At 47.7% G+C, this 13,739-nt stretch overlaps 1 protein-coding gene across 1 annotated transcript in view; it reads right to left on the minus strand.

Moving 5' to 3' along the window:
• Window positions 1–203: 203 nt before the first annotated feature.
• LOC309797674 (lysine-specific demethylase 5B) overlaps window positions 204–13,739 on the minus strand; it is a 72,032-nt gene continuing 58,496 nt past the window's right edge. The window contains exons 21-27 of the mRNA XM_082646123.1: window positions 11,984–12,163; window positions 10,925–11,083; window positions 6,453–6,938; window positions 4,792–4,903; window positions 3,959–4,113; window positions 2,414–2,734; window positions 204–1,952 (exon numbers count right to left, since the gene is read on the minus strand). Coding sequence (XP_082502249.1) covers window positions 1,815–1,952; window positions 2,414–2,734; window positions 3,959–4,113; window positions 4,792–4,903; window positions 6,453–6,938; window positions 10,925–11,083; window positions 11,984–12,163 — 1,551 coding nt within the window. The 3' untranslated portion in view covers window positions 204–1,814. The remainder of the gene's footprint in view (window positions 1,953–2,413; window positions 2,735–3,958; window positions 4,114–4,791; window positions 4,904–6,452; window positions 6,939–10,924; window positions 11,084–11,983; window positions 12,164–13,739) is intronic.

The following is a 13,739-nucleotide window of genomic DNA, read 5'->3' on the forward strand; positions in this document are numbered from 1 at the left end:
GGGTGCTTAAAAAGGCCAGAAACCAGCAGAGATTGGCACAACGTTGTGAATCAACTACACGTCAATGAAAAAAAAAAAAAAAAAAGGCCAAAACCCCTGCCACTCCAGATGGGACTCTGAGATTGTTCTTCTCCACTGGCCCCAGAAGCCCATCAGACAAGGAGAAATATGACAACTCTGGGAAAACTGCAGACGATTCAAAGTCATTCTTAAAGAGGTTTAATTATCTGAATTGCATAAAAGGGGGCAGTACACATTTAACTCTCTGCTACATCACAAACTGCTGTTTTTTTTGTTTTATTAAAGACCCACTGTTTCTACCCATCTTCAGGTTTATGGCTATAGAATGGAGGGAAAACAGGTATTATTAGCAACAGGATAGCAAACAGCAAGCAAGAGCCTGTTCACCAGAATGTCTTCTCCACTGCAGAACAGAGTCCTTTAAAAAGAAAAGGCAGGGAAAGGCTGTGAGCCATCCATGACCAGTAACAACAGTGAGAGAGAGAGAGAGAGACAGCAAGGAAAGCGAGAGGGCAGAGCCTGCGTGTTCACAAGTGTTTCCTTGACCCACACCCTCCTAGCTCTCTGTGAGGGTGCACTCTCCTTTCGTCTCCCCTTCTGACATCTCAACCCTAAACGAAGTTTCCCTGTCAATTCAAATATAATAAAGATATCATTCCCACAAGGAGGGCCGATGTGAGGACTGGAATGATTTGCCAACATTCTGAGAAAGCTTACTTAAAAATAGCATGGCTTTAAAGACAGGTTCTATTCCTTGAAGACGGGAGGAAAGGGGGGTCTTTGTTAGTGCGGACTGGAGGCATATGGCCCACTGAACAGAGCAGGATACAGAAGAATCCCCTAAGGTCTGCAGGCTACCATCCACCGCTACTGCAGCCTGGCTGGGCAGAGGCAAAAGCAAGCAACCCCTCTGCTCTTCAAAGCCCACAGGTGGAGGGGCAGAAGCAGATGTAGGCTCATGGCTCTAAATAACCAGCATGTAGTGTTATATTAGGACCAAGGATTTATTCCACAATATAAACTGCAACATTTTTTGATACAAGCTACCAAAAAAACAGGCGAGGAGGGAAGGAGCAAGGAGAAAGCCAAAATACAGCTGTGGCAGGTACTTAGAGAGCAGCCTCTTTTCTATGTCACTAGGTCACCAGTGACACTAGAAACTAGACGTTTGCGTTCTGACATCAACCAGATGCTGAAGCACCCACACGCTGTTTGGAAGTTTGTTTTGTTTTAATTCCAGCCACTGAAACCAACATGGAAGTTATTGCTTAGATAAATAAACCTAGTCTACCAGGAAAAAAAGAAAAGTGGATAAAAGAAACAAACAAAAACCCCAAAAGTGAAAAACTTAAGCTCCCCAATATGGCAACAGAGTAAACAAGAGAGAAATCCCTCAAATGAGGATTTACTGGAATTTCTGGTGCTCTTCTGGGCACTGAAACTGAGTTGGACTCTTAAGCCGGTAAACCCCAGAAAGAGGTAAGACTTTAATGCTGTACATGAAAAGGTGCAAGCTCCAATCCTTCCACATTGGTGGGAACCCCTGCAAAAACCAGTCAGCATTTCAAACCTCAACAATCACAAACAGCTCTTAAGGAAAAAAATACAAAAAGTGTCAAAAATTTTTTTTAGTCGTTTTTTTCTTTTTTTCAAAGAGTTCTGGAAAAATGATCCCGTAAGGAATAGAAATAGCACCGTTCACAGGCTGGTTTGCATGCCAGTCCTGCAGCTTTGCTGCGACACTGGAGGAGTCCTCTGGCCGAGTCCTGAATTACAGTTAGGGTCTGTTTGTTTTATCTCCGGCCTGGCGCGTCCGTCGCCGCACAGCACGCGCACACGTAGTCCTCCTCCTCGGCCGTCTCGGGAGAGACACCAACACAGACCTGATGGAACCACCGATTGCAGCTGCCATCACACTGGACCCAGTCCACCTGGTTACAGAGAGCAGGGAGACGGGGTTTTCAGGGGAAGAACAGGCCTGACCGACACCGGGCAGGCCACTGCCCCAGCACTGGGACCTCGGGCACAGCAGCCCAAGCGACCGAGTCAAAGCCAGTCTTCAAGTGGTGACTGCTCTGGGGCTAAGACAGCGCAGCCCTGTGACACGGAAGCAAAGGGCGTGGTAGCAGCATCCCTCCCACCTTCTTAGCGCCGGGCGGTGAAAGCTGGAGGAGCAGGAAAAGGAAAAAGGGAGGAGGAAGAGTTTCTTCAAGAAAAGGGAGAAGACCCAGGAACGATGTGAGAGCAGAGGTACCAGTGGGGGAGGGTGAGCAATCCACTCAGATCGGCTCAAGGCAGGTAAGCAGGAGAGAGACCCGGCCAGGTGAGCTGTAGCTTACAGGGTTTCTGAGTTAAGGGAACGCACGTCCTCCATGGCCCAAACCTCACTGACCTCGTCTCCTTCTGGCTGCAGGCAGCTCACGGCCGGGCAGACGGCGTCCTCGTCCCCAGAGTCCTCCTGCTCCGAGCAGGACGTGTCTGAGGGCAGGGACTGAGTGTCGGCAGAAGGGACCAGCTCATAGCCACGCGCCCGCTCTAACTTGAAACTGTTCGTGTCCTTGCGGTGGCTCAGTTTGATCCTCTTCTTTTTAGGGGTCCGCAATTTGGCGACTCGATCCCACCGCTCACTGGAGAGACCTTCTCTTTCCAGGCGTCTCTTTACTTTGCTCTCGAGGCCGCTGACTCCGTCTCGCTTCCCACGGCAGCCGTCACTCTGGGTGGAAGACGGCAAACTCCATTTAGCCTCTCGCCAAAACCAGCGATGCTAAGAACCGGCTGCACGAGAAGCAGGTGCTCCCCATCGACACCGACATGTGCTGCACCCCACCCCACCCCCCTTCACATCCTACAGGACCACCTAACTTCACTGTTTAGTCTACCAAAGCAACACTGGAAAACAGAAATGTCACAGACACAATTCGTTTCAAATCAGCCAACCAGCTCTGGGAGATGGGAGATGCCACATTCTTCTGGCCAAACCCACGAGGAAGTGCCTGACGTCCAGAGCGTTTCTGTCTAGGCGTTCATAACCCACAGACAGCTAAGGAACCAAGGCAATACCTTGCGTCTTTCTGCACATCTCCACCCCTTACAGGAGGAGGTGCATTAACTGAACATAGCTGATAACAGTGCTACACTATTTGGCGTCATCATGAAAAACAACTCCTAAATGCCAGCGTCTGCCCGCATGCTGTTTTCAGTGAGATGCCTCCCTATCTGACTACATTCTCAGGGGCCTTAAAGGTTACAGGTCAGTAAGTTCACTCACAGGAAGCAGCAGCAGCATCTTACGCTGCTAAGAAACAGGACACTATTAGTTATCCCCTTCCAGTAAGTCAGCACTCAAAATGGGCACCCTTGGGACTTCCCTGGCGGTCCAGTGGTTAAGACTCCTTGCTTCCACTGCAGGGGGCATGGGTTCAATCCCTAGTCGGAGAACTAAAGATCCCGTATGCCGTGCGGTGTGGCCAAAAAATACCCAAAAAACAAACAAACAAACAAAAAAAGGGTACCCTTGGTCTAGTCACCTGGTCCTCACACCGGCTGTTGGGTTTGGTTTAGAAGAGTTAAAGCATTTGTTACATGTTGACTCCAAGAATGAAGGCTTTATCCCAAAGGCCTTTCCAGCTATAATTACATTTTCATCTCTACAGTAATTCTCTTACTGAAGAAAAATAATCCTGCTTCTAGCTATTATCACATGGAAATGATGAGAAGCACACCTTGCTAAAAAGAAAAAACAATTTCACACAGTGGCTTAAAAACCAGCATCAAAATCCAGGTTGTGAGCCCAAAGTGCTCAGTGACAGCCGTTGGAACAGGGCTGTGGGGTAGGTGGTCTGCATCCTTTCCTCGACCAAAGACAGCATCTCGTCCCCGAGCTATTGATGGATGATGACACTCTGAAGCACGCTGCCGCCCAGACCCCGACGCCCACCTTCTCACTGCTGGGTCTCACTGGAGAGCTGCGGTCAGCTTGCTGTGCAGGGCTGGGCTTTGCCAGTAGCGTCTGGTAGAGCTCCTGAATTTCAGGAAGGGACACCTGGAGCAGCTGGGCCTCCATCAACAGCTCACTCACTTCTGGGCTTAGACCTGTCGGAGACCAGACCAGATCACGGTGACACCCACCTGAGACAAGAGTGAGGGAAGACCACCGCTCCCATTACCACCCTTTCCCTTCAAGTGAGGTTCACTCCACAGGCCCAGAGCCACAGCGTAGCAGGCCCAAACTGGACTGTGTAAGTCTATCAATGACTAGGAGGACTCCTGCTAATGCAGGAGGGAGATACCTCGGCTTTCACAGAAGCACAGAAGAGCCAGGGCCTGGGCACTCTGAGCGGGCCCGGGGTTCCAGGCAGAACTCATGGGGGAGAGTCGCCTTCAAGGAAGGACAGGAGGAAGGAGGCTGGGTCTCTAGAGCCCCCTCAAGTCTCCTAAGTAATGAAGCAACAAGGGAACCCATGACTTAGCATCTGATGACCACGATGCCTGGGGTTTAATTATCAGTTGGCATGGCGTGAACCCTTTCATCCCTGAAAACAATGGATATAAAGACTTCCTTTCTGTCTCTTTTGCATTTATGAGCCTTTAACTACGGTTCTTCTCCTACCTTGCAAACACATAGTAATCCATATCCTACGTATGAGGATAAAATCCTTTTTAATGGTTCCTGGTTTATGTGCAACAAAAACCTACCGCACGATCACTTTTTACTCTTCAGCCCTCAAGATCATAACAATGATAATGGTGATGACAGTAATAAATACAGACCATGGAGGGGGATACAGCTCCGTCCAGTAGAGAAGGGAGAGTGTACATATGAGGTTCTGCTGTCCCAGTCACCAGGTACGGAGAAGGACGTGGAGCCAGGAGGCTGAGAGAGCTGGCGGAAGGAGAACATCACACAGTGAGGCTTCTCCAGGGCTCCACCCCTCCCACCAGCCCAAGGGAAGCAGCTTGGGTCACCAGGCAGCCACCAGCAAAGAGAAAGACTTGATTTTCCCAAACGGAAAGGAGTCTCCTGGCAACTCAGAGCTGGCCGAACCAACTCATATCCAGCAAGCCTGTGGCCTTCCTGGGTGTACCTGGACTGACTGCAGAGGTCAAGAGCACCACTGGGAAATCAGTCACTTTCTCTGTGTGGAAACAGATCGCACGGCCTTTTAATCTCCAGGTAATCCGCCTTCTGAAGATTCTAACCCGACTGACACAGCCATGCACCCCCTCTGGGTAAACCAACTGAGGAACTGCCAGACAGTATTCACATCCACGTCCCTACCTTCACCAGAGCTTATCAGAGGAGCTGGGAGAAACAGTCCTTTGACCACAAATTAGTAAGTAAATAACAGCTGTGTCTTTCCCTTTTATTACCATAGGTGAACTCCTAGTACGTCCTGTGTAAGGAACACAAATGTCTCCAGTGTAGGCTACCCAAATACCCACAACTCAACTACGAGACAAAAATGTAACACATCGTTTGCTAAGTGCCAGGCACTGTATTTCGGAAGCCTGGGGAGAAATTAAAAAGACAAGAAAACAAAGACAACAGAGACCAATCTTCTGTCCTCGTCTCTAATCTGTATGACCTTCAACTCCTACACTTCACACGTCTCTGCTGGTGCAGCACAAGGGACGCGTAGTATCTGCAAGAGAATCTGCCAGACTTGGAAGTCACCAGGTTAACATTATGAGAGGCCTGAGTACTGCCTGCCTGGCTGCACTCCTCATCTCCCACGGAAGAAGACAGAAGCCCGGCCGTCCCAGTGACGCTCAGGGGAATCTGGCTTTGGAAGAAAGATCACAGATGGTATGAAACCCACCACCTCTGCTCTGAAGCAACTTACTAACACTCAAGATACCTCAAAACCTCTTCTCCCTCAAAAGGCAACAAGAGACAGGAGGAGGCACTTCCCCTTTCTCCTCGGTGACTTACACGAGAGGAAGCAGGGAAAAAACAGCCAAGCAAAGAATTTTAAAACACATGTATATTGGGCTTCCCTGGTGGCGCAGTGGTTGGGAGTCCGCCTGCCGATGCGGGGGACGCGGGTTCGTGCCCCGGTCTGGGAGGGTCCCACATGCCGCGGAGCGGCTGGGCCCGTGAGCCATGGCCGCTGAGCCTGCGCGTCCGGAGCCTGTGCTCCGCAACGGGAGAGGCCACAGCAGTGAGAGGCCCGCGTACCGCAAAAAAAACCCAAAAAAAACCCCACATGTATATTAAAAATACACCTGGTTCACACACATCAATGGAAAAATCACATGCGCATATGAAGAGGTGAAATCTGCTCCACAGGAAGCGTGCCCGGCTATCGGGAGCAGAGGGAACTGAGGCAACGTGGCAGGTGCACGCAACCCTTGAAGGTAAAGCGGGTGCCGGTACCGGCGGCACCACCAGAGCTGAGTCCGATAACCAGCGAAGGGGAGTTCCGGCTCACCGTGCTCGTCTCTGGCGCCTGTCCTGCGGAGGCCTGCCATCTGCCACATAACAGTCCTGAGCCCGCTCGCTCCTGCATGGACTGGAGGTTACCTGACGAGAGCAGCTGTCGGGCTCTGTGCTGCCAGTTCACGGTTCTTTCAATCATGTACCGCAGCGCATCTCCCTCGGGAAGGCGAACTCGGATACGCTGGAGGGAGGCCAGCAGGGGCAGAATTTTCTCTAATGGAGGTTTCTCTGACCTCCGACAATGGGGACACAGCCAGATCCGGGGGCCCTGCGCAATACTGGGTACCGCCACACAGCCGGTGTGGAAAGCATCCCTGCAGAGTTCACACTGGATCATGGGGGCAGCTGGGGCCTTCTGACACAGGCAGACCCTCATCTCCACATCCTGGACTGGCGACAGCAATTTTCCCTCATTGGCTTGTCTGAGAGACTGCAAGGCTTCCATTTCTCGTAAGCGGGCTTCCCCAAGCGTTGCCATCTAGAAAGGAGATAACAATCAGGGACAATGTCACAGAGAACTCAGCCTTCTCCTAAAACTAGGGTCCTGGTGGCTAAGAACACCGGGCTCCAGAGTAGACTGCCTGCCTCACTAAGTCAGGTGGGCAACAACATCCACTGTGGCTAAATTTCCACACGTATGAAGTAGAGTCAGTAGCAGTGCCCACCTCACAGGGCCGCTATGACGATGACATGGGCTGTGTGACAGACGCTCTGACTGGCACCCAGCAAACCCTCAGTGTGAGCAGCTGCCTAACACACACCATTCTTCGAAGTCCAACTTCCTCACACATTTCTCTCTTAGAAAATGTACCTCTCTTGAAGGATACAGGCTTTTCACAGTCTAGGTGTATTAATTTCTGAGGTTTTCCATTTGTTTTCAGTTCCACTAGCTTTTGAGTTCTTCCAGAAAGGCACTTTAGATGAGAAAGTCTGTTAAACAGCTGTAGTAACCTGTGTCTCTTACTGCCTTTAACATTAGGCCTTATATGTGTGCTGGACACTGGAACTGTGCGTAGTGAAGCTGGGTCCCTCACGAAAGAATCAAACAGAACCACTTCACCAGACTTCCCTTTCTCAGATACACACACACACTCTCACACGCTGTAAGATCATTAGGGCAGAGACAAAAGCAAGCTGCTTTTCTGCAGAAAGTGGCAAGTATACTCATTATAAAGTCTTTTCTCTCTATTAAAACTGAGAGCCATGTCTCAGCAAAGTTCTGAGTTCAGTTAATCTGTATAAGCGACTTGAAAACACAAACATAATCAGCTTCACAACAAAAAGCTGAAGTGACACTGAACATGTTTCTGACCAGTATGTACAAGCTGTCCATACAAGGGACTTCTACGTGAACAGACCAGGCGCCCACTACATAAACCAGTCCAGGCATTACAGATTTATTCACCTCCCACCATGAAGTAAAAGCTGCCTAAGGGTGACCAATTCAAATCACTAGCTATGTCAGAGTTAGTCACTACCCCCTCGAACATAACACATCCATCTTCCACAGTGGAAGGCTGGACCACCAAAATCCTAATACTTCACTGAGGGAGAAATACAGAGCAACAGGGGGTAAACACAGGCCTTTAAAACTGAGCCTTCCCCTTTAGAAATAAAAACTACAGGCTGCAGGAACCATTCTTTTCCCAAGTCTATTCCTATAAATAAGTCCTTAAAACGTTAATTTGTCATAGTTAAACCATTCTCGATGATCGGATCCAGCCACCACCAGATCCATCCCGATTGACTAGAAGAGGAAACTGAGTCCTAAGGCCAGATCGACTCTTCTGGATGAGAGAAGAAAATGTATGAATGATGGATTAGGGAAGAAACAGATCCAGAAGTAAACCACCTAACAAACCTTTGGTCTATTTAAGAAACCTACTTATTTCTCTAGCTAAAAACAATGTACAGGCAGCATATACGGGTTATGTGATCACAAAGTGATCAATAGGTAATGTACAGAGGTTCACAGACTAGATCAGCAAGACTAGACAAGCAAAGCTCAAGACAGACGGTGTCTTTACAAAAACGAACCACATAACAGTGGAAAGTAGCACCTTGAAAACACCAGAATTATGCTCAGGCAGCCGCATCTGATTAGAGCCTGAAGTAAGGGACAAACATGCCAAAGAAAGTCTGTGTCAAAATACACAAACACATCAGGGAAATCCCATGTCAATCACAAGAGAGATCAGGCAGCTACGAAGGATCGGACCAGAAGGAAGGTGCCTGGACCAAGGACGAGCCCAGGCCCAGTAGCAGGTATGTTCCTGCTCTGGAATGGACAATGCTTTGTGCCTTCAAAACCATCCTAAAAGTTTGACTTCATCAAACCAAAAAGCTTCTGCACAGGGAAGGAGATCATCAACAAAATGAAAAGACAACTTACAGAATGGTGGAAAATATTGGCAAATTATAATTTGATAGGGGTTAATACCCCAAATCAATGAAGGACTCATACAACTCAATAGCACAAACAAACAAACAAAACATCATCGCCACTACCAAAACCAAAAATCCAATTAAAATGGGCAGAGGATCCAGTAGACATTTTTCCAAAGCAGATACACAGATGGACAACAGGTACGTGGTAAGATGCTCAACATAACTAATCATCAGGGAAGTGCAAATCAAAACCGCATTGAGGGCTTCCCTGGTGGCGCAGTGGTTGAGAGTCCGCCTGCCGATGAGGGGGACGCGGGTTCGTGCCCCGGTCCGGGAGGATCCCACATGCCGCAGAGCGGCTGGGCCCGTGGGCCATGGCCGCTGAGCCTGCGCGTCCAGAGCCTGTGCTCTGCAACGGGGGAGGCCGCCGCGGTGAGAGGCCCGTGTACCGCAAAAAAAAAAAGAAAAACTGCATTGAGATGATCACCTCACACCTGTTAAAATGACTGTCATCAAAAAGACAAGAGGGGCCTCCCTGGTGGCGCAGTGGTTGAGAGTCCGCCTGCCGATGCAGGGGATACGGGTTCGTGCCCCAGTCTGGGAGGATCCCATATGCCGCGGAGCGGCTGGGCCCGTGAGCCATGGCCGCTGAGCCTGCGCGTCCCTAGCCTGTGCTCCGCAACGGGAGAGGCCACAACAGTGAGAGGCCCGCGTACGGAAAAAAAAAAAAAAAAAAAAAAAGTTAAAAAGACAAGAAATGACAACTGTTAGGCAGGATGTGGAAACAAGGGAACCCTCGTGCACTATTGGTGGGAATGTAAACTGGCGCAGCCACTGTGGAAAACAGTATGGACGGTCCTTAAAAACTAATAATAGAACTACCATATGACCCAGCAATTCCACTTCTGGGTATACATCTAAAGGCAATGAAAACACTAACTTGAAAAGATTATCTGTACCCCCATGTCCAGTGCAGCATTATTCACAATAACCAAGATATGGAAACAACCTACATGTCCACTGATGGATGAATGGATAAAGAAAATGTGGTATGCATATAAAATGGAATATTATCAGCCATTAGAAAAGAAGAAAATCCTGCCATTTGCAAGAACATGGATGAACTTTGAGACCATCATGCTAAGTGAAGTAAGTCAGAGAAAGACAAGTACTGCATGATCTCACTTATATGTGGAATCTACAAAAACAAAACAAAACAAAAACCACCCCACAGATACAGAGAACAGACTGGCAGTTGCCAAAGGCAACTGGTGGGGGAGATGGGTGAAGAGGATCAAAAGGTCAAAATAAGTCCTGAGGATGTGATGTACAGCATGGTATGACTATAGTCATTAATACTATGTTACATATTTGAAAGTTGCCAAGAGAGTAGATCTTAAAAGTTCCCATCACAAGAAAAAAAAACTGTAACTATGTGTAGTGATGGATATTAACTAGATGTATAGTGCTCATTCTGCAATATATACATATACTGAACCATTGTACTATACAACTGAAACTAATATAAACATTACAGGTCAACTATAGCTCAATTAAAAAAAAAATTTTTTTTTTAAATTTTCAAAAAGCATCCAGATCACACAGCTATCTTCTTCTGTTCTGATACTCTGCTCACTAAACATTAGCTAGATACTGCTTCATCTTCCTGAAGATGATACAATCTTTGAATCAACAGAGCTTATGCTAAATGCAGGTCAGACTCAAAAGTATCCAGTACCCTTTTAAGTGTATTTCTTGTTGTAAACTAGTAAGTTGGCATTGCAGTTCCCATATCCGTTAGCCTGGGTGTCCTGAGTCTGCATCCCTGGACCAAGCCTCAGGCACTGGCAAGATTGTTTCTGAACCTGGGAGGTCTTCCCTGAATCCTTTGCACCTCCATGCACCTTCCATTCAAAACTTTTACAAGTAACAATTCTCCTAAAGTCATTTTGGTAAAACAGAGTACTTTTAAAGTTATTCTTCTACTTGCCTTCCCAATATGACCAGTCAGTAAGAGAAGAGTTAGAAATTATCCTCCCCTATGGAGAAAAGAGGAGGAAAAACCCCAGTACGTACAGCTGAAGCAGTCTCTCTGCTTTCAGTCAGAGCTCTCTCCAGGTCACTCAGACTCTCTACTCTGGGGCTTCTCTTCTTGCCACTTGGCAAGGGCTCCTTTAACTTTCTCTGCTTCCTCTTCAATCCCAAAAGGCCAATATCACATCGAGGACATAGCACCTAATGTGGACAGAGCACAACCGCTGGTAAAATGGATTTCAGATGAAGCATTAGGAAGTCCCCAAATAAAAGCCTAAGGAGTGGGAAGGATGTGAGTTTCTTAGTATTTTCTGTGTAACATGCCTCCCTGAAGCCAGAAACTCTCTTCTACAAAGGAAGGAAGAAAGGAAGAGAGGGAGGAAAGAAAGAAGGAAATCTCACAAAAAGACAAGACTTTGATTCCAGATTCAATCAAACAGTAAGTAAAAAAATGTGATGGGGCCTCCCTGGTGGCGCAGTGGTTGAGAGTCCGCCTGCCGATGCAGGGGATACGGGTTCGTGCCCCGGTCTGGGAGGATCCCATATGCCGCGGAGCGGCTGGGCCCGTGAGCCATGGCCGCTGAGCCTGTGCGTCCGGAACCTGTGCTCCGCAACGGGAGAGGCCACAAAAGTGAGAGGCCCGCGTATAGCAAAAAAAAAAAAAAAAAAAAAAAAATGTGATGTAGAACGATTCCAGTCATAATGTGCGACCAGCATCAGCTTACAAAAAAACACAGGAAATGCAACTATAGCCCTTTGAGAGGTGGATGAGATCTTTTATTGAGCTTGTTAAAAGCAAGTGGTGAAGCATGGCCAAGGTTAAACGTCCAATTTCAACAAACTGAGGAACTTCAAAGAGGAAAATTTCTTCCTTAGACAGTGAATGCTAACCCTAAACATATGCAGAAAACATTTCAAGATTCTTCTAAGTTTCAATTGAAACTTTCAGTAGAAACTTAGAAGAATCTCCCTGGCTCCACTGAGAAAAATAACTGCTAGAGCATAGATCAGTCAGTGATGCCACCTCCGTGTGTGAGGGACTACATGTTTTGCCAGGCTAGGGGACCCAAGGTCTTGTAGGTGGGCTAAGTGCAAACTTACCTCCAAGAGAGAATAGGACGAATTCTCAGTCAGGAATGTATTAGCAGCACATTCTTTCCAAACGTGAACCTCAGCTACTAGTGACTCCAGTCTCGGTAAAGAATTCAGATGCACCGGGATAGATCGGCCTCGTGTAACAAGTTCTATCAGTGTGTCTAACACTGGCACACGTCCTCCAGCCTAATAAATCAAGGGGAACAAAAATACTTCTATGTAAGTGGGAAAAGTACCATTCGGACCGGGCCTACCCCATGATTTCAACATATTAAATTCATGGACGGGTGCTGACAAAACCCGCCAGCTGGCCGATGGTGGTGGAGGTGGAGCAGCGTGGGTTCTTCCACTCGACAACTAAGAACCTACTTTGTGCCGGGACCATGGATACAACTTTGGACCTGGCATATACTGTGGTCCCTTTGTTCAGACTGTTTATGCCCTTGTCAATTCACTTGTCATTTTTGTCCCTATGGATGGTTTGAAAAAAATTCAGCAGAAATGTAAATTTGTAATAACTCAAAGGATTTCCATACTGATTCAAGAGAAATAAAAGCAACAAAACAAATATTTTACTCCAATTCACTCACCAATGATGAATTATAGTAACTCAGTGTAGATTATTCAGGAAACCAAAAATGAGTTGTGAAAGCCCACCGGCTCTCCAACTTTATTATGCATTAAGAATCATCTGGGGGTCTTCTATTTATTCTCACAGGATTGAAACTATAAGGGCATAGGAATTCTGCTGGATGCGTAAAAAAGGTGTCTCACAAATTATATGCTCTGCCTATGGTACTCCATTTAGAAACAGATGGAGCACTCCCTAAGTGAACAGCAGAATACTGGGTGACATTTTAAAATAAATAATCCACTGAACACGAAGAGGTTCCTTGTTGTCGCTCACACCTCTCTACTAGTCCTTCAATATATGACGCAAGGAAAGGCCAGGCTATTATTTGAGGAGTGGAGCAAAACCTGCTTTTCGTCCTCTGGACACTGTTGCAAACGCAGTACTAAGTGGTACATACGTTACAGCGTTGAAGGGAGCAAACCCACCCAGACGTGTGTCCTTGCTTCTGATTTCACATGCTCACCGCTCCTCATCGTCACGACCTCACCTTCTGGCTGCCAGCAACCGTGAGTGCAAGGGGGGACAGTGACCGTAACCACTACAGTTCCAGCAATCACAGACAAGAGCCTGCATCAAAAACCGCACTGGGGGGCTTCCCTGGTGGCGCAGTGGTTGAGAGTCCGCCTGCCGATGCAGGGGACACGGGTTCGTGCCCCGGTCGTGCCCCGGTCCGGGAGGATCCCACATGCCGCGGAGCGGCTGGGCCCGTGAGCCATGGCCGCTGAGCCTGCGCGTCCGGAGACTGTGCTCCGCAACGGGAGAGGCCACAGCAGTGAGAGGTCCGCGTGCCGCAAAAAAAACACAAAAAACCCTCACTGGGGAAGTTTATGTACACAGCAAACACTTTCCTTGGTTTTTTCTTGGCGGGCTGGGGTCGCCCCTTAATTAAGTAATATTTATCAAACAATGTATCTTCTCTTCCCTATTAACAAGAACAGATGTCCAGATGTTTTGTTGAAAACACGTGGCTAAAACTGTCCTGTTTGGCATTTCTCATTAGCAATTGGTTAATTAGCACCACTTAAAATTACATAGATATTCAGAAGACCAGATGGTATTTTATTCCTAGAATCTGATGGCTTCAACAAAACAGAACTTAAGCCTCAAGAACAATATAAATTAAAAATT

Source organism: Mesoplodon mirus (assembly GCF_964341445.2).
Source record: "Mesoplodon mirus genome assembly, contig: HAP1_SCAFFOLD_859, whole genome shotgun sequence".
Lineage (NCBI taxonomy): Eukaryota > Metazoa > Chordata > Mammalia > Artiodactyla > Ziphiidae > Mesoplodon > Mesoplodon mirus.